At 35.2% G+C, this 25,302-nt stretch overlaps 1 protein-coding gene across 19 annotated transcripts; it reads right to left on the bottom strand.

Moving 5' to 3' along the window:
* Nucleotides 1-290: 290 nt before the first annotated feature.
* Nucleotides 291-24,191, bottom strand: LOC127843810 (Bardet-Biedl syndrome 10 protein homolog). Of its 19 annotated transcripts, none has more exons than XM_052373627.1 (9): nt 17,559-18,122; nt 16,408-16,481; nt 16,113-16,209; nt 15,441-15,522; nt 15,054-15,148; nt 10,181-10,244; nt 7,283-7,405; nt 2,889-2,971; nt 291-2,629 (listed from the first exon to the last, which is right to left on the bottom strand). In XM_052373627.1, the coding sequence occupies exons 7-9, from the start codon at nt 7,398-7,400 to the stop codon at nt 935-937; spliced, it is 1,896 nt and encodes a 631-aa protein (XP_052229587.1). In that variant the 5' UTR covers nt 7,401-7,405; nt 10,181-10,244; nt 15,054-15,148; nt 15,441-15,522; nt 16,113-16,209; nt 16,408-16,481; nt 17,559-18,122; the 3' UTR covers nt 291-934. The 19 variants fall into 19 exon arrangements, with proteins under 19 accessions (XP_052229587.1, XP_052229588.1, XP_052229591.1 ...); XM_052373628.1 differs by having other exon boundaries at nt 16,401-16,481; XM_052373631.1 differs by having other exon boundaries at nt 16,803-18,122.
* Nucleotides 24,192-25,302: the final 1,111 nt, after the last annotated feature.

The following is a 25,302-nucleotide window of genomic DNA, read 5'->3' on the forward strand; positions in this document are numbered from 1 at the left end:
TGTGCAAAATAGTATTTATGTTTAGGTGCATTCACTTATAGTGTTCATCTAAAGCTTATAATATTTTACATTCAATTGTTTGCACACAATTCATATTTGATATGAGTGAGCTCAGTGCCAGGTTACCCTGTAGGCAGAGTAGGCAACTGCCTATGGGCCCCGAGATTTAGGGGCCCCCCGAGCTTTTTGGGGCCTTGGAGAAAGTGGCAGATAATTTTTGCAAAACGAACGAAAACTACCTATTTAAGTTTCATATATTTGTTCTGGATAGGTAGTTAAATACGCAGACGTACAGACCATGGTTTTTATTGGCATTACAGTATTATAATGACATTTCATACCTATAAAAGGACATTGTCACAATTTGAGTCGTGTTCTGAGAAAACTGGGCATTATGCATGTTCGTAAAGTGTCATCCCAGATTAGCCTGTGCAGTCCCCATAGGCTAATCAGGGACGACACTTTCTGCCTAAATTGGATTTTTGCTAAGAAGAGACTTCATTTAAACGAAAAATTTCATAAAAGCGGAAAGTGGTCCCTGATTAGCCTGTGCACACTGCACAGGCTTATCTGGGATGACACTTTACACACATGCATTAAGCCCAGTTTTCTCAGAACACGACTCATTTATATCTTTCCAGCCTTGGCACTGGTAGGCTAATTCAAATGAGTGAAATGGACTGGGTACTGGCATTCAAGTAGGCACAAGGCCAACTAGGAGCCTTGGGAGTGGTCCCCAAAATGTCACTGGACCTCCACGGTGCTAATCCTGCACTGAATGGGCTTCAGCTATTCAAGTTACAATAGCAGAATATTCAAGAAGTCAGAACCTAGTTATTTCATACTTTTCAAATGAGAAACAAAAATTATTCAGACCATTTAGTTTTTCATGTGTCATATTGCAAATATATACACATTGTATTTACAACCATGTTTAACTCTCTTTTGTGTAAATTTTCTTTACGCTCACTATTCCGTCCAGTCCTAGCAGTTGCTTTATCAAACCTACTACACATTCAAAAACATGCATTTTAGAGGCAATAGGCTCAAACACAGGTGAGTTCGTCCAGTCGATTGGATTGCCCCGCCGACTGAGCCCACATGACTGCTCTTTTTGAAGCTTTGACCAGATTTCATTTAACCTTCTTGTGTCATGGCCTTGTTTTGCTGTGCAGTCATGAAGTGTGTGAACACAGTCTTTGAACATATCTGACATCGCCTTGCATACCTCTGCCGTGTTGACATCTGTACACTTGCTGACTAGACGTTGGAGTATTACTGACATGAGAACTTCGAAAGTACCACCGCCTTGAATAAACAAGATCACAGAAGAATTATCACCAAGTTTATCGCCTTCAACATCATTTGCCAGAATCTTCTTGCCGAAACAGTCACCCTTGCTGAAATTCGCAGACTTCTCAACATTATCCAATTCAGTTACACATTCATCATCTTCAGACTTTGTAATGCCCACATCATTTTCAGCAAGATTGTGATTTGCAGGGTTTGTAGCACGTTCATTTACACTTTCATGCTCTGCATCATAGTTAAGAGTATTTATATCAACAAAACACATGTTCAATGCATGTAACGCTTTGCTGAATACAATGGTTGCTTGGTCAACTAGTCCCACTGTTGGAGCACACACTATCAAATGTTTCCAATTTATAAGACCTGGCACCAAAAGTTGAGTGTAATTCTCTCCACCAATTGTCATTTCACTAACTTTCTGCAGCTCAATCACATTGATGTCACTGATTTCATCATATATGGAAGACAATGCGAGTTTCTTTGTCAGCATTTCAAGTAGCTCTATGTCGTCACTCTCAACAAAAGCTATTACAGAAATGCCGTGCTTCTCGAAAATCTCTCCAGCATAATTTGGCACAGTTTCTGAGCAGAGCAGCAGAGATATTTTTAATCTTTGGCATGTTCCAGCAAATGATTGCACTGATTTTCTGCGATGCAATAGCAGGGACGTTAGTGTTCCATGTTTAATATTTATTGTTTCTCTGTTAAGATCACCAGAAGCTGTTGTTAAATCTACGCCAGACATCAAAACTAGAGCTTTAATTTCCTTTTCAACAAGAATATTTATGCCACTGACAGCAACTTTGACCTTGTTTCTTATCAACAAAGGCTCAACAGTGGTACATTCACTATAACCTCTGTTAGGCACTTTCACAACAAGCTTTTGAAAATATTGCGATACAAATCTGATATTGCTGTAACTGACAGCTTCTTGACCGCCAAGCACACTCATCACAAGAAGATCAGACATAAAATTACTGACACGGCCACTGTAGTGGGGCATAATGGTTGCGTTACAGACCCGCTTTAAAACTTCGGACATTCCAATCTGTTGGAGAACCTCTTCACGGAAATCTAGACAACGCTTATAAACAGCAGATTTAATTATTGGCAATATATCATTCTCAAATTCACCAATTGCCTTCCGAGCACATAGCATTCCGTTTTGAAGCACTCTGGGCTGAGATAAGCTGCACAGACCACTGTGGCTGAAGCAGCCCTTTGCTATGTGATGCCCGATATTAATAATGAGGTTGTCCAAAAGGAGGAGGAATGTTTTTGCACCATCTTGCGTCTGTCGCATGCAACTCTGTATTGCCTGAAGTGAGACAAAAGATGGGTATATTTGCTTTTAATATACAAATATCTCATTCTGTTTTCTGACTTGACCCTTATAATGGTAGAACAATAATGTAACATCTCTTGCCTTATGGAACAACTCCAATATTTTACTGTTTTATCATGTCAAACTATTAGATGCAGTGCGTTTATCACTTGGCATTAAAAGAATAATATCTTTAATATAAGTTTTCTAATGTTTGATCATTACAGTGATGCTATTATATTACATCACTTACCTTTACAATAACCTGAGCCAGTGGGTGGGCTACATTCAGGGCTTCAATGATGGTCAACCCATCACTAGTAACCACTGCTTTCCCTTTAATGATAGTATAAACAACATTTGAATACCGAATAACCACTGCTTTCCCTTAAATGATAGTAAACACAACACTAAAAATACAGAATAACCCATGCTTTCCCTTTAATGATAGTAAAAACAACACTTGAATACAGAATAACCCCTGCTTTCCCTTAAATGATAGTAAACACAACACTTGAATACTGAATAACCACTGCTTTCCCTTAAATGATAGTAAACACAACACTTGAATACCGAATATATCTTCCGAAGTGAAAATGGGTCTTGTTCTGGGAAAATGGGGTTTAATGCATAGGGGTAAAAAATTGTCTAAGATAAGTCTGCATACACTTTCCACCTAAAATGGATTTCGGCAAAGAGGACTTCTTATACCAAAAAAAACAAGAGCACCGCCTTGCGGGTGCAGACCGCTCATCTATTTTCTTTTTAAAGGTGAAGGGACTCTCATTTTCAATCACAAAGGAGGGAGGAGTGGAGTGAAGAGGGGTGTATAGTGTGGGGTTGTGGACATTTATTACATTATCTTCCAAAAAAGCGAAAAAAAAAAAAAATAAAAAAAAAATCGGGGGGGGGGGGGGGGTGGGGGTATAGTGTGAGGGTGTGGTGGTCATTTGTGAGATGATCTTAAAAAAAAAAAAAAAAAAAAAAAAAAAAAAAGGGGGGGGGAGGGGGGAGGGGGGGTAGGGCATGGGGGATGGTTTGGGTGAAGTCTATTGTGGTATGTCAGGTAAGAGTAGTTTCATCAAAGTATCAATCAAATCTAATCATAAATAAAGAAGTTATGGCAATTTTAGCAAAATTTAATAATTTTTAATAATTTGACCTTGAGAGTCAAGGTCATTCAAAGGTCAAAGTAAAATTCAAGTTGCCAGGTACAGTAACCTCATGATAGCATGTAAGTATTTGAAGTTTGAAAGCAATAGCCTTGATACTTCGAGTGGATCGAAACACAAAATTTAACCATATATTAAAAGTTACTAAGTCAAAAAAGGGCCATAATTCCGTAACAATGACAACCAGAGTTATGCAACTTGTCCTTTTACTGTACCCTTATGATAGTTTGTGAGTGTTCCAAGTATGAAAGCAATATCTATGATACTTTAGGGGTAAAGTGGACCAAAACATAAATCTTAACCAAATTTTCAATTTTCTAAGTATAAAGGGCCCATAATTCCGTCCAAATGCCAGTCAGAGTTACATAACTTTGCCTGCACCGTCCCCTTATGATAGTTCATAAATCTTGCAAGTATGAAAGCAATAGCTTTGATACTGTAGGAATAAAGTGGACCTAAACACAAAACTTAATCAAATTTTCAATTTTCTAAGTATAAAAAGGGCACATAATTCTGTCAAAATGCCAGTCAGAGTTACATTACTTTGCCTGCACAGTCCCCTTATGATAGTTAGTAAGTGTTGCAAGTATGAAAGCAATAGCTTTGATGCTTAAGGAATAAAATGGACCTAAACACAAAACTTAACCAAAATTGTCAATTTTCTAAGTATAAAAAGGGCACATAATTCTGTCAAAATGCATGCCAGAGTTATCTAACTTTGCCTGCCCAGTCCCCTCATGATAGTAAGTAAGTGTACCAAGTTTGAATGCAATAGCATTGATACTTACTGAGAAAAGTGGAACTAAACGCAAAACTTAACCAAAATTTTCAATTTTTTAAGTATAAAAAGGGCACATAATTCTGTTAAAATGCACGCCAGAGTTATCTAACTTTGCCTGCCCAGTCCCCTCATGATAGTAAGTAAGTGTACCAAGTTTGAATGCAATAGCATTAATACTTTCTGAGAAAAGTGGACCTAAACGCAAAACTTAACCGGACGCCAACGCCAACGCCGACGCCGACGCCAAGGTGATGACAATAGCTCATATTTTTTTTCAAAAAATAGATGAGCTAAAAATGAAAATAACGTTCCTTAGTACGTTATGTGGACTGAACAACTAAGCTGAGACAAGCCTTTACAAACATGCATTAAACATTTTTTCCAAAAACAAGGATAATAGAGTGTTGTGTGACCTGAACCTACTAATAATACCATGAATTCCATGTATACAGCATTGTATTGCACATCAGCTTGGGAGAATTCACAACATACAAACAATGCAAAAAATGCTTAAGAATGTTATATTTAACACATGTAATAAGGGCTAGAAAGTTCAAACTTTGATTTTAATAGTTAATAAAACCACTGGATTTATACATTTTGCATTTTATTTAGAGCAGCAACGAATTGGCTATTGCTTGAACTCATTGGATGTCAAACATCATGTACTTAAATATTTCCATTTGATTATTTTTCTTTATTCTTTGCCTATTTTGGTGTGTAATGCATCATGGATAGCAGAAATATTTTCATACAGTGAAACTCGTTTAAAAAAAAAAAGCCTGTAAAAATCAGACTCCAATTGTTATAGACAGGCTTTATTGGTCAAATAAATTTCAAATAACAAAATAACTTAATAAGCTGAACCTAGTCTGTATGCTGAAAAAAGTATCACAAATTTGATAAACATTAATAACCTGGATACACCAAATCAGGTTATAACATAGATACATGATTACAGCCATAGTGACGGTCTATTTACAAATTTGAGGAAGGAGTGACTTATCCCTCAGCTGAAATTAGGGAGAAATGAGGCAACTTAAAGAAGAAGTGGTTTCTGTTAAAGGGGCCTTTTCACAGATTTTGGCATGTATCCAAGTTTGTCATTTATTATTTATTTTAAATGCTTTATATTGATAAATGTAAGCATTTGATCTAAAAAGCTCCAGTAAAAAAACAAGAATAAAATTAAAGAAAAGAAAAAAAAGTAACCCACAACTGGGCTCGAACCACTGACCCCTGGCGTAAAAGTCTATCGCTTACACCACTTGGCCATCCGTGCTAATACAATAGGTGATGTATTTTATACTTTATATAAGCAATCCTCGTAGTATCGCAAAATATAACAACAACAACAGAACTCTCCAAATTATTCATCGTTTCGCGTTGCACCGCTTTATAATTTTCAGGATTTTAAATCGTCAAAAGATGCATATAATGGATATTTTAGAGCATGGTAAATATTACTGTTTCTTCACAAATATCATAACTACTACGAAAATTTGCGAATCTGAAACATTTTATTTTTATTTTTTCAATTTACCAAAACGTGAAAAGGACCCTTTAAGCCTTTCATCAAATTTTTACTTGTTATATGCCTCGCATAACACCATGCCCATCATCATTAATCATAAACAACTACATTTAACAGTTTGGGGGATAAATAAACAAATACAAACAGACACACTTTAGTGTTAATGTTATGTTATTGATGTATATAACTGAGTTTAATTGACATATATTTAAGCACAAATATTTGTTGTATGTTATATTTATTAAGCCTCATAACTGCTGAATAATAGAGGTTGAAATGAGTGGTTGATTTCAAAAGGCTCCCTTTTATTCATTTAAAGTCATACGGGTATAAACCTACATTTTTTCTTAATTACAATGTATTTGTCATTTGTTTATTATTAAGGTACATTTACAATTTGGATTTTTTTCACCTGTTTAGGTGTATTAACTGATATAAAGACTCCCTTGTAAATTTGAACCAATTTAACATTTACACAAATTTATATTTTATATTTTTTACAAACATTTGTTTTAAATATACAAAATCATTAGAAATCTAATTAAACAGCAGAGATTCAAAATCTGACCTTAAAATGAGCCCACTATATACATGTATTGCAAGTGATAAGAAAACATTTACTTCAGCAGAGGTTATGTCTTCCTATTTCCTCATGCTTGAGTATTCATTTCATGGGACATTTAACTCTGCAAAACATACTTAAATAGCACACTGCATCATCTATGAATAATTTCAAGACGTTTAATGGTTCCTGACTGTCCATTTCAATTTTAAGTTTGCACAACCTGTTTATGTGGCAACTAATGGCAGAGACTCCATTTTCCAGCCACATCACATCACATTTTATTTGGTCAATTTCTGGCTCAAACTAAATCATAAAAATGAGCAGAAGTCAATGTATGTAACTAACGTGGGAAGTTAACTTTTCTTTTCCAAAGTTGTTAAAATTATCAAAGTTATTGAAGTAATCACCCACTTTTCCATAATACAGCAGAGCCCTGTTAGAGGCTGAAATGAAATAGAAAGAAAAAAATAATATTCATTGATCACTGGCAGTTTCATTTGACTCTGCATTCAAAATATCATACAAGTTTATGTTGTAATATCATTTTGCTATTGGTCCTTGATCTTTATATAACTGAGATCTCCTGATAATGTACCTGTCTGTGATGTAAGCAAAGTGTGAGCACACTGAGGGCCGTATCCGCTGGCAACCACTTTACGAAGTGATGAGACCACCTGTAGGATCAAATGAAGATCAACTTGACTTGATGTCATAGTCACTGCAAGAAAAAACATTAACCCATTTATGCCTAGTGGACTCTTCCCATCCTTCAAAATTGGATCTATTTATTTCCAAAATTAGGGATGTCTAGTATATTTATTTCCATATTTAGAATATTTCTTACAGAAATTTCTATAAGCAAACAGCACAGACCCTGATGAGACGCCCCATCATGCGGCATCTCATCTGGGTGTACGCTGTTTGCCAAGGCCATTTTTTCTAGATGCTAGGCACAAATAGGTTAAACATGTGGAGATGGAGTAGTGATGAAAAGGTCCCAGGCAGACATAGCCAAAAGCATGGTATCTTAGATATCTTGCAGGACCCGGACTGGGATTCATCTGACCGAAACATCAACATACAAACATATATGTCGCAAGACATTTGCAAAGTTAAGCTTGATTTTGTTCGGCAACAATTCAGGAGCTGCATTAGCACTCAGTGTTTTTCTAAGCCAATAAGTTGTACGGTTACATGTTTGTTTTGTTAATTTACACCAGCAATTGTCTTTGTATAGTAACAGACTAACAGTTAATATATTGAGCAATATCTTGATCAGTAAATAAAGGCTGTTTTTAGCAAATTTATTATTTTAATCTATAAATTTTAAATGCAATTATTGTGTGTACATAGATTCAATCTTCTAATTTGAACAGTTGTGCATTTTTTTCCAGTGCATAATTATAAAGACCATTCTTTTTACATTTGACTGACAATTAGGTCAGCCATCAGTAGATTGAACAGCTAGCTGTCTTTATTTATATAGAGGTCAAGATCTTTTTAATTTTCCCACGCACCTAAGTCCTTATGTAATTTTCATTTGCTGGTTTAAGCAAATGTGTAGTATTTGAACAAGAATAGATTACTTTATTTAAATGTTTGTGTTTTATGTATCAACATGAAATGTAATGTCAGGAGCCATTTTTCCCCAAAGAGGAAGTATGTTACAGGGTATTCACACACACTAATCTGCTAATGACTACTATCCCTTATTCTCATAGTATCAGCCCACCTCATGATATCGTGATTTTAACGAAAACCCTCAACAAGTGCTGGAAAGTTTTGTGGGTTTTTTTCATTTTTTTTTAAGTTTTAATTTATTTGATGGTTATCCATGACTATTACCACAATCATTCTCATGATTCCCCGTGTTTGCTGGAAAGAAGGTCATGTTTATTCCAGGTTGAAGCTATGATTTTTCAATTATGTTACACAAGTTTTTAAATGGATTAATAGAAGCTTATTCAAATGTTTTTTGTATGCTGCTTATTTTTTAATAAAATGTAAACATATTTTAAGAACAACACGAGCAAGAGTTTAGTTTTTTCCATTAAGATACTATTTTTAGAACAAGCACATGCAAATAGTAACAAACCATCAGAAGGGCAGATAATATGAGATCCATTGTATGCTATATGCTTGTTGAGTCCTGGGTTATTTTCATAAAATTGTTAATTCACAAATATTTTATAAATATATGACTACGAATCATTATAAATATAATAATTAACCTTTGGTCTTTATATTTGTTATTTTTTCATATGTTAATCGTCTGTAATAATAATAAATAATCTATTGTGTTACTAGTTTCGAACCGCCATCTTGAAAATAGGTTTCTTGTTGAGCCGTGCTTTCCGATTGACTATTCCAATTTCAAGATTTGCATACTATATATAGCCTAAACAAGAGCACCGCATAACGGGTGCCACGCTAGGCTGTGGGTGCAGTTTTGAATAACTGAAAGCTTGTGAGAATTTATTTTTTTAAGAGGTCACAGTGACTTTGACCTTTGACCTAGTGACCCAAAAATGGGTGTGGCATGTAAAACTCATCTGGGTGCAGCTACATATGAAGTTTCAAAGTTGTAGGTTGAAGCACTTTGAGCCACTTTTAGAGCCAATGTTCAAAACCTTAACACAATGTTAAGGTTTTAGCACGACGGGGACATCAGACGGCGGACGACGAGCTGGCTATTACAATACCTGGGGTTTTCTCCGAAAACAGCCGAGCTAAAAATGACATTGAAGGGGAGGGTAATTTTCTGTGAAAAAATGTTAACAGACGATAAAGTATGGAAAATATTCATAAATAAATGATATTGTGTTACTAAGGAACCCTATATGAACAATTTGTAAGAGGAAATAGTTGATAACAGCTCCGATGAATTGCAATATTGACCTGTTTTTGTCACATTTTTGATCAGCAAAATGATGGTGACCTGGTCAACACTTTTTCCATACCGACTGCATAATGTGGGAATGTTCTATCACATAGTCTCACGCAATCTCTATAACCACAACTCTAAAAGAACCCACACGACTCAACAAAAAACTACCATACATGATACAGATTACTTCAGGGAGCCAGTATTTTGTCAAAACAACGCCGATTTAAATGCAGGTTTCGTTGTTATGTCATGTTTTTTGTATTTGTTCATTCCAAAATTCATATGTTTTAATTAAAAGGGCCGATACTACGGACTGACATGCTAAACCAATAAAGATGTCTAATTATTGGGACTATATTATTGTTAGCCTCAGGCACTTGATGCAATCAAGCTAAATACGATAAATATCATATTCAAGTCAGTTCAGAGCACTCGCTTATAAAGAAGAGGAATTACTCGAGATTGTGAAAATACAGCCTGAAATATGACGTTGACAAAACAAAGTCAGTCACTTTAGGGCCAGTCTCACTATGATGCCGGTTCTCCAGGGGGGATGAATTGGAGACAACCAGGGATCCACCGGGAAAGTATAAAAATGTTAAATACCTCCGGGAGTCACTGGGAAGGACCAGCAACGACCAGCACGGCACCGGGAACAACCGGGATGGCACTGGGAACAACAAGGACGGCACCGTAGCTCCACCAGGGCCCATACAGACCCAGGCAGAGCTACGGCAACACCCTGGTTGTGGCTGGTGTTGCCCCCATGGAGCCCTCGTGTATGCCGGCAGAGTCCTGGTATAGCTATGGTACATCGGTAAACCGGCGCTCTGCAGGGAAGTCAACGGCATTCACCTGGGCTCCATCTGGGCATTACCGCGACAACCAGGGTTAAACCAGGGCGTTGACGTAGCTCTGCCGGGGTCTAATAGCCCCGGTGAGTGCAGGTGGAGTTATGGTAAACTGGGGGCATTGTTGGCTCGGGTACTACATATATGTACCCAGGGTACTCTTAAACTATACTTACCGTAAAAACGCAGTCATAAGTCGAGATTTTTTACCTCCAAAATTTGATTAAAAAACCGGTATCGACTTATGAGGTGGTCCATGAAAAAAATAATGAAATTCCATGAAAAAAAATAATGAAATTCGACGAAGATTGATCCCCGCGGCAATAGTTGTTGTTGTTGTATAAAAAAAGCATGTGTATAGCTCCGCCTTTGAAACTGTTTCAGAGAAAAAGGTGGAGTTAGCGGTCTCTTGGGTATGTCAATCATTGTTAAAAAAACACGTTTTACCGAGACACTAATCAATTGTTTTGACAGTCAGATTAAAAGTACAAAGATTGGATTACAGTGATAATATTGTTTCATCGGATTAAAAGCGGAAAATAGTTTGTGGATAATTACTAGCGTGGATTATTGAGTGCAACCATTTATTAATTAGATAAACAAAAACACAACTGGACTTACGATAAATCTTTGAATATGCCTGGCAAACGCGAGTTTCGAGGAATTTTAATGTGCTATGAAGGTAACATTTATCCGCCCATTAAATGTGTTGTGTATATTACAATGTACATAAGATCGTATTGTTTAAAGTTTTCTATGTTGTTTTCTATGTGGTTGATTATGCTTTGCTTGTCTATATTGAAAAATATTATTTTCCATTTCCACAATAAATCGTATTGAATATATTAAACGAAGTTTAGAATACATGTGTTGGCTTTGACTACGTTCAACAGTTCCACAGTGACGTCATGTGCAATATATAGAATACTACCGCAACTTCATGTACATTTAAAATGGCGTCCGTTTATGAAACTTGTAAACAGAAAATTTCTGACTCGACTTATGAAGCTAACATACTCAAAATCTCCAATTTTGGTACCAAAGTATACCCCCCGACTTATGAGCCGTGTAGACTTATGACTGCGTTTTTACGGTACATGTAAATTACCCCGGGTACGGTAAATATACTTTAACGTACCCGGTCGATATTAGAAAGTACCCGAGTTGTTTTCCCGCCCAAAATCTGATGTCGTAAAACACACTATTGATTACTATAAAACGATATTGTTTTTATCTGACACAAACTTCTCTTATAAAACAAGAGGGCCATGATGGCCCTAGTTTGCTCACCTGAGAAGAGTGGGTTCATTCAATCTTTACCAAACATCAAACTTGACCTAGATATTGTCCAGACAAACATCCTGGTCAAGTTTCATCATTATTGAACCAAAACTCTGGCATATGGAGTGTTTTTGTTTTTGTAAGATTTGACCTGGTGACCTATATTTTGAGTTGACCCCCTATTACCAAACATCAAATTTTGCTTAAAAAAATAAATATTATGACCAAGATTCATAAAATCTGAAACAAAATTGTGACCTCTAGAGTGTTTACAAGGTTTTTGTATAATATAATGAAAATTTGGACAATCTAAGGGCAATAATTATGGCATCAATTATGTGATATATATAAAACCAATCTTTTTACCAAGTTTTATGATGATTGGGCAAAAAATGTGATTTCTAGAGTGTTCACAAGCTTTTTTTACTATATAAATATAAGAAAACTGCCCCCATGGCAGCCATGTTATTCAACTGATGGGAACCATTTTTTAACTCAACTCTCATATCAAGGAAACAAATGTTCTGACCAAATTTCATGAAAATTGGGCCAAAAATGAGACTTAAAAATGTTTTCACTATATATAGAAAGAGAGAAAAATGCCCCGCCCACTGCCGGCCATGTTTATTCACCGATCTGGACCATTTTCGAACTCGTACGAGATATCAATAAAACCAATGTTTTGACCAACTTTCATGATGATTGGGCAAAAATTGTGACTTTTAGAGTGTTAACAAGGTTTCTATATAGCCAAATAAGGAAAACTGCCCCCCCCCCTGGCAGCCATGTTATTCAACTGACCGGAACCATTTTTAAACTCAACTCTCTTATCAAGGAAACAAATGTTCTGACAAAATTCAGTGCCCCAGATAATTATTTCGAAAATAGGGTTTTCACCCATTGATTTTGAAAAATAGGGTGATTTCATTCTTGAAATAGGGTGAAACGAGTTTTCAAAATGCATACCTTAAAATTAATTCTGCTTTACTTCTGTATAAGCTGCACACTTGCATTGATTCAGTAAAACTGTAAACTATTATAATTTACTTTAATAAACAGATGTTTCATAATATCTTTAAACATTGAAACTTTCCATAATATAAACTTAAAACTTAAAAAAAAAAAATCGATAACATGAATGATTCGGCACTTATTGGCTCTTGCTATCTTGGTTTGAAAAAGTTTGCGATCGACTGATATTTTGTCGCAACAATCGCGCACGTCTTTCGATCACTCTTTGACATTATTATTAGGCATCGTAATAGAAACTGAAAGTACAGACGCTTTACAAATACATACACAATGAACAACAGATTCAGTTAGATTGAAAATGATGTATGTCGCCGTAAATAATTTGGTCAGACGCTTTATTAAACTATGAAATCTAGTCCGCAAAGCGTTTGAATAACTTTGTTTTCCTGCTCTGTCATCCGGGCGCTTGCTAAATGAAAGTGTTGCCGCTATACGATAATAATTCCAAAGAAAAAATACTGAAAATGAGCAAATGATTTGATTGAAGCTATTGTATGGTACGCATCATATTTGATGAATTTGCGTAAAAGTCAAATTAGTTGCGTTTTCAATACGCATGATATTGTATTTCTTTGCGTTTTTAAACATTTAAATAGGGTGAAAAACGCAGATACGCAGCTTATCTGGGGCACTGCAAAATTTCATGAAAATTGGGCCAAAAATGTGACTTCTAGAGTGTTCACATTTTTTCACTATATACAAATAGAGAAAAATGCCCCGCCCACTGGCGGCCATGTTTTTTCACCGATCCCGACCATTTTGTAACTCGTCCGAGATAGCAATAAAACCAATATTTTGACCAACTTTCATGATGATTGAGCAGAAATTGTGACTTCTAGAGTGTTTACAAGTTGTCTATAATAAGGAAAACTGCCCCCCCCCCTGGCAGCCATGTTTTTCAATTGACCTGAACCATTTTCGAACTAAACTCTCATATCAAGGAAACAAATGTTCTGACCAAATTTCATGAAAATTGGGCCAAAAATGTGACTTCTAGTGTTCACATGTTTTCACTAAATAATTATAGAGAAAAATGCCCCGCCCACTGGCGGCCATGTTTTTTAACTGATCTGGACCATTTTCAAACTCTTCTGAGATATCAATAAAACCAATGTTTTGATCAACTTTCATGATGATTGGGCAAAAATTGTGACTTCTAGAGTGTTTACAAGGTTTCTCTATAGCCAAAGAAGGAAAACTGCCCCCGCCCCCCCCCCCCCCCCCCCCCCCCCCTGGCAGCCATGTTATTCAACTGACCGGAACCATTTTCGAACTCAATTCTCATATCAAGGAAACAAAATTTAATGTTCTGACCAAATTTCATGAAAATTGGACCAAAAATGTGACTTCTAGAGTGTTCACATTTTTCACTATATACAATTTGAGAAAAATGCCCCGCCCACTGGCAGCCATGTTTTTTCACCGATCTGGACCATTTTCAAACTCGTCCGAGATATCAATAAAACCAATGCTTTTACTAACCTTCATGATGATTGGGCAAAAATTGTGACTTCTACTAGAGTGTTTACAAGGTTTCTCTATAGCCAAATAAGGAAAACTGCCCCGCACACTGGCGGCCATGTTTTTCAACAGACCGGAACCACTTTTTAACTCTACCTACATGTCATTAAGGCAAACATTTTGACAAAGTTACATGAAGATTGGGCATGAAATGTGACTTCTACAGTGTTCACAAGGTTTTTCTTCTTTTTTTACCTAGTGACCTAGTTTTTGACCCAGCATGACCCAGTTTTGAACTTGATCGAGATATCATTGGGACAAATCTTCTGACCAAGTTTCATGAAGATCGGACATGAAATGTGGCCTCTAGAGTGTTTACAAACCAAATGTGGACGACGGACGGACAGACGGACAAAGACCGGTCACAAAAGCTCACCTGAGCAATCAGGTGAGCTAAAAACTGCATCAACATGCATTTTAAGTATGAGTTCCGATAATAAACAGGTCATTTAACAGAAAATTGACATATATGTCGTTGGCTATCTTTTTTTAAATTAATTATGTTGACTTCATTTTAGTAGCAATAACCAATGATTTTGAAAATTGACATAAACCCAGTAAAATTTTACATTTTCTGATAGATATTAGTAAACCATTTCCAAATATATATGGTTTGTCTATCTTACATTGTTTAAAGTAATGTTAGTGAATGCGGAAACATTGAAAAATCCCTTGTGTAAAAATTGTCAATTTTCATTTTTTTCAAAATAGTCAACCTGGGTGTATAATTTGTTTAAAATAATGATTTAAGAACACATTTTTTATCCAAACTTTTAATAATTCATTACAGATACATTTCAGCTATGTTAGATGTCCTTGCAATTGGATGGTCCGGCAGGATTCTGGTCTGAAACACGTTACCCCCCACCAACGCAGGACCCAAAAATTCCTGAAATAGACGATAAAAAGTTGATTTTTCTAAATTGCAAATTTGCATGTGATTCAATATCACAGTTGAAATTATGTACAACAAAACAAGAATAAATGTTGAAAAAATAAAAACTTATTTGGTTAGTATAAAAAAAAAAAAACATTATCCAAAACATGTACAACTGCCCCACCCACCCAATACAAATGTGATACAACCTGGTATTTAAGAAAATTTTCAAAGTAATATTATTTCTCTTAAACAAAATTGTATTTATGAACTGGCAGTTAAATTGAACAGGAAAAACACTTACGGTTGAATATGCAGCCAGTAATCTGAATTCTTATCCAGAATTATGATATGTCGGTTGATTAGGAATGGCAGCACCAGGAATTCTGAAAGATCGACAATGCATTGCTATATTAAATCTTACATACTTTTGTAAGATGAAACAGAAACACTATTTGTTAGAATAGTTTAACACACACCTATTCAAAAAAAGTAAACATATAATAAAATAATTTAAAAAATATTATAATAATTACTGTAAGAAGTTTCGAACTCATAATATGCGAATGTATGTAACAGCTCAATATCTTTAAACAACTTCTTGAATTTAGTAAATAATTGTTGATACATTAATTAAGAGCTTGTTTTCTTCATGAAAGGAACTCCAAAGATGCTGAAATATAATAGTGCACTGCATGCAAATATTAATTAAGTGATACTGACAAACTGAAAGAACAGATCATTTAACCGAAAATGTTTTCTACAAGCTTTTACTGATTCAATGTTTTTTTTTCAAAGTTTGCTATAAAAATCATGCTGAGATCAAAATTAGCCAATTGTAAGGGCAATTAAAATTTCATCTTTTAATGTAGCACCATATGATAAAATAACTGGAATTCCTTTGCCAAATGAAGTAACTTCCAATTTAATTTTAATAGTAATATTAAAATTAATAATAAGATGCAGTCACACATACTGTTTGTAAAAAAAGGCTGTTGAACAACTTGTCTTTCACTGGAATATTCCTGTCAACCAAAAGGTGAAGGTGGTTGTGTCTCCTCAGAGTCCGATATCTATGCAAATGAATAGAAATAAACATATTTTTGTCATCATACTTACAAATTACATTTCCGACAATAATATTATTTCTTACAGTAGGGGCCTATGTATATTCTGTATTATTAAATAATTAAGTTTAAATTCAGGATATAATTGTTAACCATCAAATTCAATGTCTTCAACATGCAACTGCTTAAAATGTTACTTATCACATTGTAACTGTGCTCATGTATTTGTGAACTTCCATCATAATCACTGTCAAATAGATCTTTGTCAGTCATGTTCTCTATAAAATAAAAAATAAATAAAATAAAATTTCAATACCGGTATGCACAAACCCTGCGACACATAATAACAGAGTCTTAGCATTGCATTCTCAATTTTGCAAAGATTAATTCTAGAACCTAACCTTTATATATAATAATATCCATTTATTTTGTGTATATTAATCATGTATGGTGGACGAACCAGTTATCGAACACCTAAGAAATTACGTTCAATTACCTTAAAATTGCAACACTTAAAATGACAAAAACATTTTGTTTTAACTAATGACTATCAGTTCAATCATTGAATGATTTATCTGTAAAGTTTTCCAGCAAACTACCTTCAAGAATTCATAACAATGATTCCCTGATTATTGTCACCTCTAGCAGACAAAACAAAATGGCGGCCGATGTAAACATGACCTATTACCCGACACTTCATAAATACTACTCCAGTATATACAAAGTCACATGACTATCACGTGACCCGGACTCGGCGAAAAAATCTGCGTTTGCTGAAATAAAAATTGCAAACGGAAATATGATTTTTGGTGTGTAAATGCACGTTTTGATAAATGCATTCAAAAAGTAATAGCAAAAAACACACAAAACGGTGTAAATAACAATAAATGCATTCCTTTAACCTGTTTTTGGCGCATTTGTTTCAAGCTAAGTAGGCAAGTAGGTCATGGACTTCATGTGTGACCATTTGTTTATCAATGTGACGTCATGCGCACTTTTGCGCATGTGCATACAGAACCAAAACAAAACGTCCGATATTAGGTGCTGTTCGATAACAGGTACTTACACGATAAATGAAATAAGAACTGAAATTAATTATAGCAGTTTTAATACGTAAACAAAACTAATAATGAGATGGTGTGTGAAATATAATGCTCCCTAAATGTATAATCAACTTAAAACTAATAACGTAACTTAGCTTTTAAGTTTATGATTATGATCAATCACAGAAGTTACATTTTACATTTGTTACAAATGAAGACAAGTCCGGTACGACATGGCGCGGGTACGATCTGGAACAGATTTTCTTTGACATATTTAACACAATAATTTAGGTGATTTAAGTAAATTCATACCTGCATCGATACCAGATGAGACGATTTCTCTTCCTGCTAAACAAATACTGTGTTTATCGTACCGATATCCGTAAAACCGCTCAAAAGATCGCTCCCGAATTCACCGTAACAACAATGTAATAATTCCGCGGAAAGGGGAGTAACTCTACTGAACAGGTATAGTGGTGTTGGAAATAAATAAATATATATTATTTCACGCGCATATACCTGATTCAAATGGTTAGTATTTTTTTTAAAACACAATAATTAATTTATTAAAAGCTAAATTTCAAGTGAATCTGCCTTCTTTCTGCAAAATATTAGCCATCGAATTTTTTACTTTCACTTTTGAGCAATGATTTTTTCTTTTCCGGTCATGGCAAGGTCAGATACCGCTTATTTGGACATATCTCCTCCCACATATGCAAATTTTTCATTTGGATTACTTCTTTTATGCTGGTAGTGAAGCGTTAAAAACACCCCACATTTTTCGGTCAACTTTTTGCCTGAACACCGATTGCGCAATAATTTGCATAGCAGGTGCGTGGTTATTGCTAATTTTAGTACCCGAGCCGACAATGACCAATCGAGCCTTACTTAGTGCATGACAGCCCATAACTTTCAATGAAAGTTCCGCGATAGCCTAGAAACTATATATATGTCTTGCCATTATCTACCAATCAAACAACACACACAAAAACGTATTGAGTGTAATCATACATAATTACATTGTGTTCAAAATCCCTCTTTCAGTGTGTTCGTTTACCATCGATACACACCCTTGGGCGCAGCCATGTTGAAAGACAAGTTACCCTACTGTACATAAGGCAAAATGGTTACAAATCACCGAATGTCTGTATTCATAATTTCACGCGTCTGCCATCTTTTAATGTTAACGCGCATGTAATCAAAGCGCTGAACGCACTCTGTTGCATAATCGTAGACGCAACTTATTTTTCAAAATAAGTATTAACCTTTTTTTCATCGCAAGTTTGAAATGAACACAATCCATTCTCATTTATAAAGAGTGTGTCTTAAACCACCGGTCGAGATGAGATGTGTGTGCACCGCTTATCATCCTATTAATGTTATGGCGATAACAAAATAAAATCAACGTGTCCCTTTTTTGACGATCCGAAAGCATAAAAAGTATGATGAAAATGGTATAATGAGAAACAAATATAGAATAAAATTTGCAATCACCATCATCCCTGTACAAAACTTTTGATGTTTGACAACTATTATACAAATTCAAAATAAACATTAAGATAGTTGATGAAAATGAATAATAAATAAAACTGCGAGCAATACCTTTTACTCACGAATAAGGAAGTCATAACGACAGCCCTGTTGACCAGTGATTTGTGGTTGATGCATAACTTGTTACCCTAGCAGTTCACACGGTGTCAACCAGTCTCTGACCTTAACATCTGTATAGAACACTAATGCGCTTTTTCGGCATAGCTGTTTTAGCGAGCTCGACCTTTACATAACGCCAGAAGACACGAACCGAATGTTTCATAGGCTGATTCAAGTGAAATCCTCTGAAATTTGGCTACATCACTGTGTCTGTGCACAGCGTAAAGGATGTAGGTACTATTCAGTGTAACGAATTCTGGACTACTCTCTGCATGTTCAAACAAAACAAATTGTGGCCCAGTTATAATAACGCGTTAAAATCCATCTGGTAGAATTTCAGGTCTGTACTTGGTCACTAAATCGTCAGGGGAATACATAATTGACCATCGATAAACACAGTTTTGCTTCCAATATGAGAAAACAAACACTTCCGAGATAGTATAGTATCACTATAAGAGGAAAATCGTTTATTTATCTAACCACAAATGTTTGCCGGACTCGGTCATTCGTTTGGTAATCGTTCCTGAACGCCTGGATAGGCTACCCTTATTTGCCAATTTGCAATATTTGCAATTTTGAATTCAGTTCTGTATCAAAAACAATTGTGCTAAACTGTGCAATTTACAATTCACAATAAGACCCGCTTGAGGCAAAAATGGGTCTTATGTCATATGCGCCCATCACATTTATAGCCAGCCCAGCTTGCGCATCTCTCAATCTGGTCAGGAAATACATAATAAGACTATAACACACTGAGTGATTTTTTAGCAGACAGCAACGCCTCTGACCAGACTGCGCAATGCTGGCCGAAACGCCATAAGACCCATTTTCAAATGACGCGGCTATGAACGTGTGATTTACATTTTTCATAATAAGCCATGTGATGATGCATATAATGTGAACTCCCGTAGTATTTTTTTAATTATACTAATGCGTGGTTTGACTATAATAACACATATTTCATACGGTGAATATGCGACATACAAGTGAAAAAAAACACAATAGTTAAACTTTTGTTTTCAATTTAATTGTTTACAAACGTAAATCTCAAACTGTATTTCAAAGTCAGTATTTACGACGAGTATCTTTTGAAAACAAATTTCTTGTTCCATTTAGTTGTTGTTGTTTTTTTATATTCGGTTTTAGCGATAATTAAGCATTTTTGCCATTGACTATCGTATACTTGTTATTGTTATTGGTGAACCCATGTTCAACGATATATCAATTGAGAACTACGAATATAAACAAACTTGACCTTATGTTATTGCGTTGTTATCACCCGTGCAATTGAAAAGACAGGAGAGATAGCCTCTACCTATCTGGAACAAAATAACTTTTCCCAGACGTATCAAATCAGGAACCTGTACATATAGTTCCCTGATCAAATTTAACCCCGCTGTGCTAGCAAGCACTATCAAAGAGGTAACGTAACAGACGCGCGATAGTGTGTTGGGCTCTCGACTATACTTGTCGTTCAGCAGTAGTTTTATTTTACCGTATCTTTTAATAGCCTCAGATGACCTGTGCTGCGCAAAAATACCACGTGATTAAGACGCAGCAAATAGTGGACTGTTTTAATAATTCATAAACATTCTCTTCCGCGGCACGTATAATTCAAAAATTGTTTAATGGTCTGTTTCTGTATACGCTCCGTTAAAAAATATTCAATTTCATACGATATTCACATTATGTGTCAATTTGCGAATGAATATAGTTTAAGAACTGAAACCTCTGGCATAAATTATATAAATTATAAATTAAATTATAATAATAAATTATTATATATATACGGTGTACTATAGGTCGCCGTGGTGTAATGGATATGGTGTCCGCCTAGCGACCGGGAGGTGACGGGTTCGATCCCCACCGTGGGAGCGTTCTGTAGATCTCCCCCAAAGACACCAAGTACTGGTTCTAGGCCCAGGAAACGGACTCGAGAGCGTTTAAATAAGCCTAAGGCTTTCGATGCAATCGAGCTAAAATAAATAGGTTTAAACTAAATTATATAACTCTTTCTCGGCGCGGACTCGGCAGTTATGAGGTTTATCGTACCTAACAAAAACAAGCTTGAAAATCGTGTTAATAACCTTTCTTGTTCGCTAGCGAACAACTAAAAATGACTCTCTTTGTGATTAGCCTTTGCTATATTGAATGTTGTACTGTTTATTGTTGTAATGCAGCATACAAAAACTAGATCTAGTTAGGTCCTTTGTTTATCAGCAACTCACACAATTTCGCTTGAATACGATTGCATAATAACTTAAATTAAGTTTCATTGAATTTATGTTTTAAAATGAACGAGTTTTATGTGTGTTTTAATTCCAGGCCGTTAGCAATAAGATATATCTCTCTCTGTAAATCACGTGGTTGGTTATGAAGGCAGGGCTATGCTGGTTCCAGTCAAATCTCTACGCGGAAGTTGGTGTCCAGTTTCGATCCTAGTTGCATGACCTGCTGCATGTTTTGAACAAATTGAACGACCACTATGCAATGTTAAATACAAAGTATTAAACATATAGTTTTCTTTCTTGTTGCCAAATAGAGCACCTCAGAAAATTATTGTTTCCAATAAGCATTTTTTTATTTAATTTACTGATATTAAAGATAGCTTGCCTACAATTTCTTAAATACAAATACACAAGTTATAAAGAAAGAGATATAACTTTTTTAATTAGGATTATACAATTCCAACTTGTACAACTTTATACCATAAGGACAAACAGGGGTGGGGGGGGGCATGCGTATCTTAGAGCTGATTGCGTTTAAGTGAGGTTAGATGGAACTGACTTACGAAATGGCGTAGTTTTCATGATTTTAACAAAGGAATTGCGTGTTTTTTCACCAGGTAAGCAACTTTATTTTTATATTTATTTTGTAATGAATACTCCATTCCGGCTCTACGGCGTTTGTGCTTCCCTCGGTTTGTTGTTTCATGAATCAAAAACAGTTATTGAAGGAAAACCATCAAGAACTGTGTTGTTTAATAAATGGACCTTCGAGATTTTTTATGCATGCACATATAATTTTCTCTTATAATAAAGAGTATTTGCGCATATGTACAGTAAAATATATATTAAATCACGATTATTTTATTTTTCTCGACGATATTTTAATGTCGAATTATTCATTTATTACCAAATTATATTGGTTTAAACCCCTTTTCTGGAATGAATTTCGCATAGATACGCATGTTTTAAATAACTTTTTCTTATTGGAACTCAATATTTAACATTTTTCATAACTTCCCAGTTGATCCAGTATGTAATATTATGATGAATTGTTCAGTTTTAAGTCCAAAGCTCAAAGGCGACATAAATATTAATTTGAATGTTTTCTCACATACTTAACGCTAATATCCGGTGTGCGTTATTTACTGTATTTGAAGGTATTTTTACACAGTAAAATTTTTACAAGTTTGTTTTGACTTATATGAACATACTTATGTTTGAATATGCCTAAAACGGAGTACTATGCTTACTATTTTAGGTAACATGTATCCAGTTACGGACGTTGATGATGCCATGGTTAAACAGAAAGCGTTTCTAAGTGCGTGCCGCTTGAGAAATCGAAAGGTACACGAAAATCCACCCATAAAACACAAACAGATAACGTCCACGCCGGTTAAAAAAAAACTTAAAATATACGTGCAATATAAGTGGAATGAAAAACCAAAAAGGAGTAAAACCGGTTTGATAATATAACACGGTATATGAGAAAGCAGTACTTTTATTATTGCCATTAGGAATACATGAAGAGATTACAAATACCTGACGTTAGCTTAGAAGATGCATATCCATGATACCAGTGGTTAGTTAAAAAAAAACATTAACTGTTTATTTAATACAATGGCATTTAACAAGTTTCGTCACAATCATACTGAGACATTTGATGTAACACATATTGGACGACCTATTTATAAATAAGACCTGTAGATAGGGAATATATCATTATCGCAACAGGTGAACTTGTATTGGATGGAAGATTTTGCAAATGCAATACACGATATGATTTCAGTAAAAGTGATCAATAATGACAATATATACATTTTTTATTTATCTTGTATACGTCACTATGTGAATACCCGGTACATATTATTTAAAGCGGTTGTATTGAGAAAATAATATATGGATTCATCCAGAAACGTAATTTAGTGTGTTCATAACATCTCCTGCCAATTTTAAGTATATGTTAATATATCCAATGCATGACGAATTCATTCCGACCCAAAATATTTTTTTATCATACAGGTAAGTTCTAGGTACACTTGAAAATATATGTAGAAAAATCGTGGGCAGAAATGATGTTGCACAGATAATATTAAAAAACGTTAAAACTAGCATCATAGCATACGAACGAAAAGTTTGATTAAGTTGCACTTACAGCAATTGACTTGTCTTTGTAGAAAGGGGGTTAAACAACATATTTTGGAAATAATTTATTTATAAACAAAAAACGTTGGGAAAATAAAATAATAGTGATATTTGATATATATTACTGTACACACAAATACTGTTTATCATAAGACAAATTATAACAGTACATCAAATTACTCGAATGTCACGCTAGTAGACAACAAATTTGTGGTCGGTTTTCCTCCAAACTTTTGTATTCCGCCGTCTACGATCTTGAAACAAAATCACGAGGGGAGCGCAAACATCGTGGAGCCGAAAGGGAGTATTCGTTTTAAAGAAATATCAAGTGGCTACCGAATGAAGGTACACGTTACTGTTTTATGAAAATCGTCAAAATGACGCCATTTTGAAATTCATATCCGACTAACCTCACTTAAGCACAGTCAGACCCAGTATACGCATGCCGCACCCCCCCTCCCCCCCTCCCTGGACAAATGCGTGTAAGTTTGATTCCGATCGTTATACAGTTTATATCTAAAGACGCAAGGAAATAAAGACGGACAGACGATTCCAAGATACCCTCGTTGGTGCGTGTGTGTGTGGGGGGGGGGACAAATCCGTCGTTTAAGTTTTATTTCAACAATGTTCGGATACATAAATATACCATCTAGTCTTAACAAATAAATACAAACACATAACTTGTGTAGACTTAATAGCAATGTAATATAACGAACTGTTCAAAAAATCACGTTCCTGTTTTGAATATGCATTTGCAAAGAATATCGGTCAGCCTTACATTGCTTGGGCTGAGTACTTACCCTTGTCATCGTGGCCTCTCCTGATATAATACATCATCAACTGATACTTCCAGATACAAAACACACGAAAGCATGGCAGAGAAGGAGCCAATCTCCACACAGAGTTGCCGTTCTTTGCTCTCGCATACAATGTCTGCCATCACAAAGAAAATCCTACCAGATTTAGTAGGATTTTATTGTATATGTTTGAGTATTATACTATGAAAAGTAGTATCATTTTCTTTTACATTTTGGAAATAGTGTATAAGTTTAAGTTCATTATAAAAAAATAATTACCTGTATTTTTTAAAGTAAAAATAACAACGGTTTAGTTATTGTACCACGTGGCTAGGCTATCATCACCAGGTTAGTAATGAAGGCAGGGATTTGATCCAGATCACCTGGTTCCTGTCAAATCTCTGCGCGGAGGTTTGGAAGGAATGTGATATTTAATTCATCGAATTGGCTAATCAATTCGATTAAAATTGCGTTTTCATAATGTTCATTTACACAATTATTCTATCTTTTATAATAAAAAGTAAGTATAATGATACTTAAAGTTGAAATCACCAGATTGCAATGCCGAGATTTTGAGACAATCATAGCGTGCGACTTCTTTAGTATTTAGGCTTTAGTATTTAGACGCGTATTATAATATCCAAGTACACGTATTTATTGATGGAAAGTATGAACAAGCTAAATAATTTAACTATTTTCGATTGAAGGTTTTCCACAAACATTTTAGCTCACTTTAAAACGAGTTGCTCACTGTGATAAGTCTATGTCCGGCGTTTTTCGTCGTGTGTCATGAATGTGCGTCGTCAGCTTTAAGCTCGTTACCACTCTGGTTGCAGCAGTTTCGTTCAATCTTGATGATACTCGGTCAAAATGTTTATATTGACAACATCAAGACCAAGTTCGAATCTGGACAACTGGGGGTCAAACACTTTATCATAAGGTCATATCTTAGAAAAACCCTTCTACCACTATGGGATTTTTAAACAGGTGCATGCCTTCATCCTGGTGAAACTTAACCATTGCTTGTGTTAACAATATCGAGGCCACGCTTGAATCTGGTTATCAAAAATAACAACAAGTTCATCAGATCAAATCTTAGAAAAACTTTTTGGCACTATAAATAACTTATTGTTGACTTAGTTTAACTAAAACTTTTTCACATTGTTTATCTCAAGAATATCTTCGCTAAATTCGTATCTATGTCATGTGTGGTCAAATACTAGGTCACCAAGTAAAATC

This window comes from Dreissena polymorpha, chromosome 9 (assembly GCF_020536995.1).
Source record: "Dreissena polymorpha isolate Duluth1 chromosome 9, UMN_Dpol_1.0, whole genome shotgun sequence".
Taxonomy (NCBI): Eukaryota; Metazoa; Mollusca; class Bivalvia; order Myida; family Dreissenidae; genus Dreissena; species Dreissena polymorpha.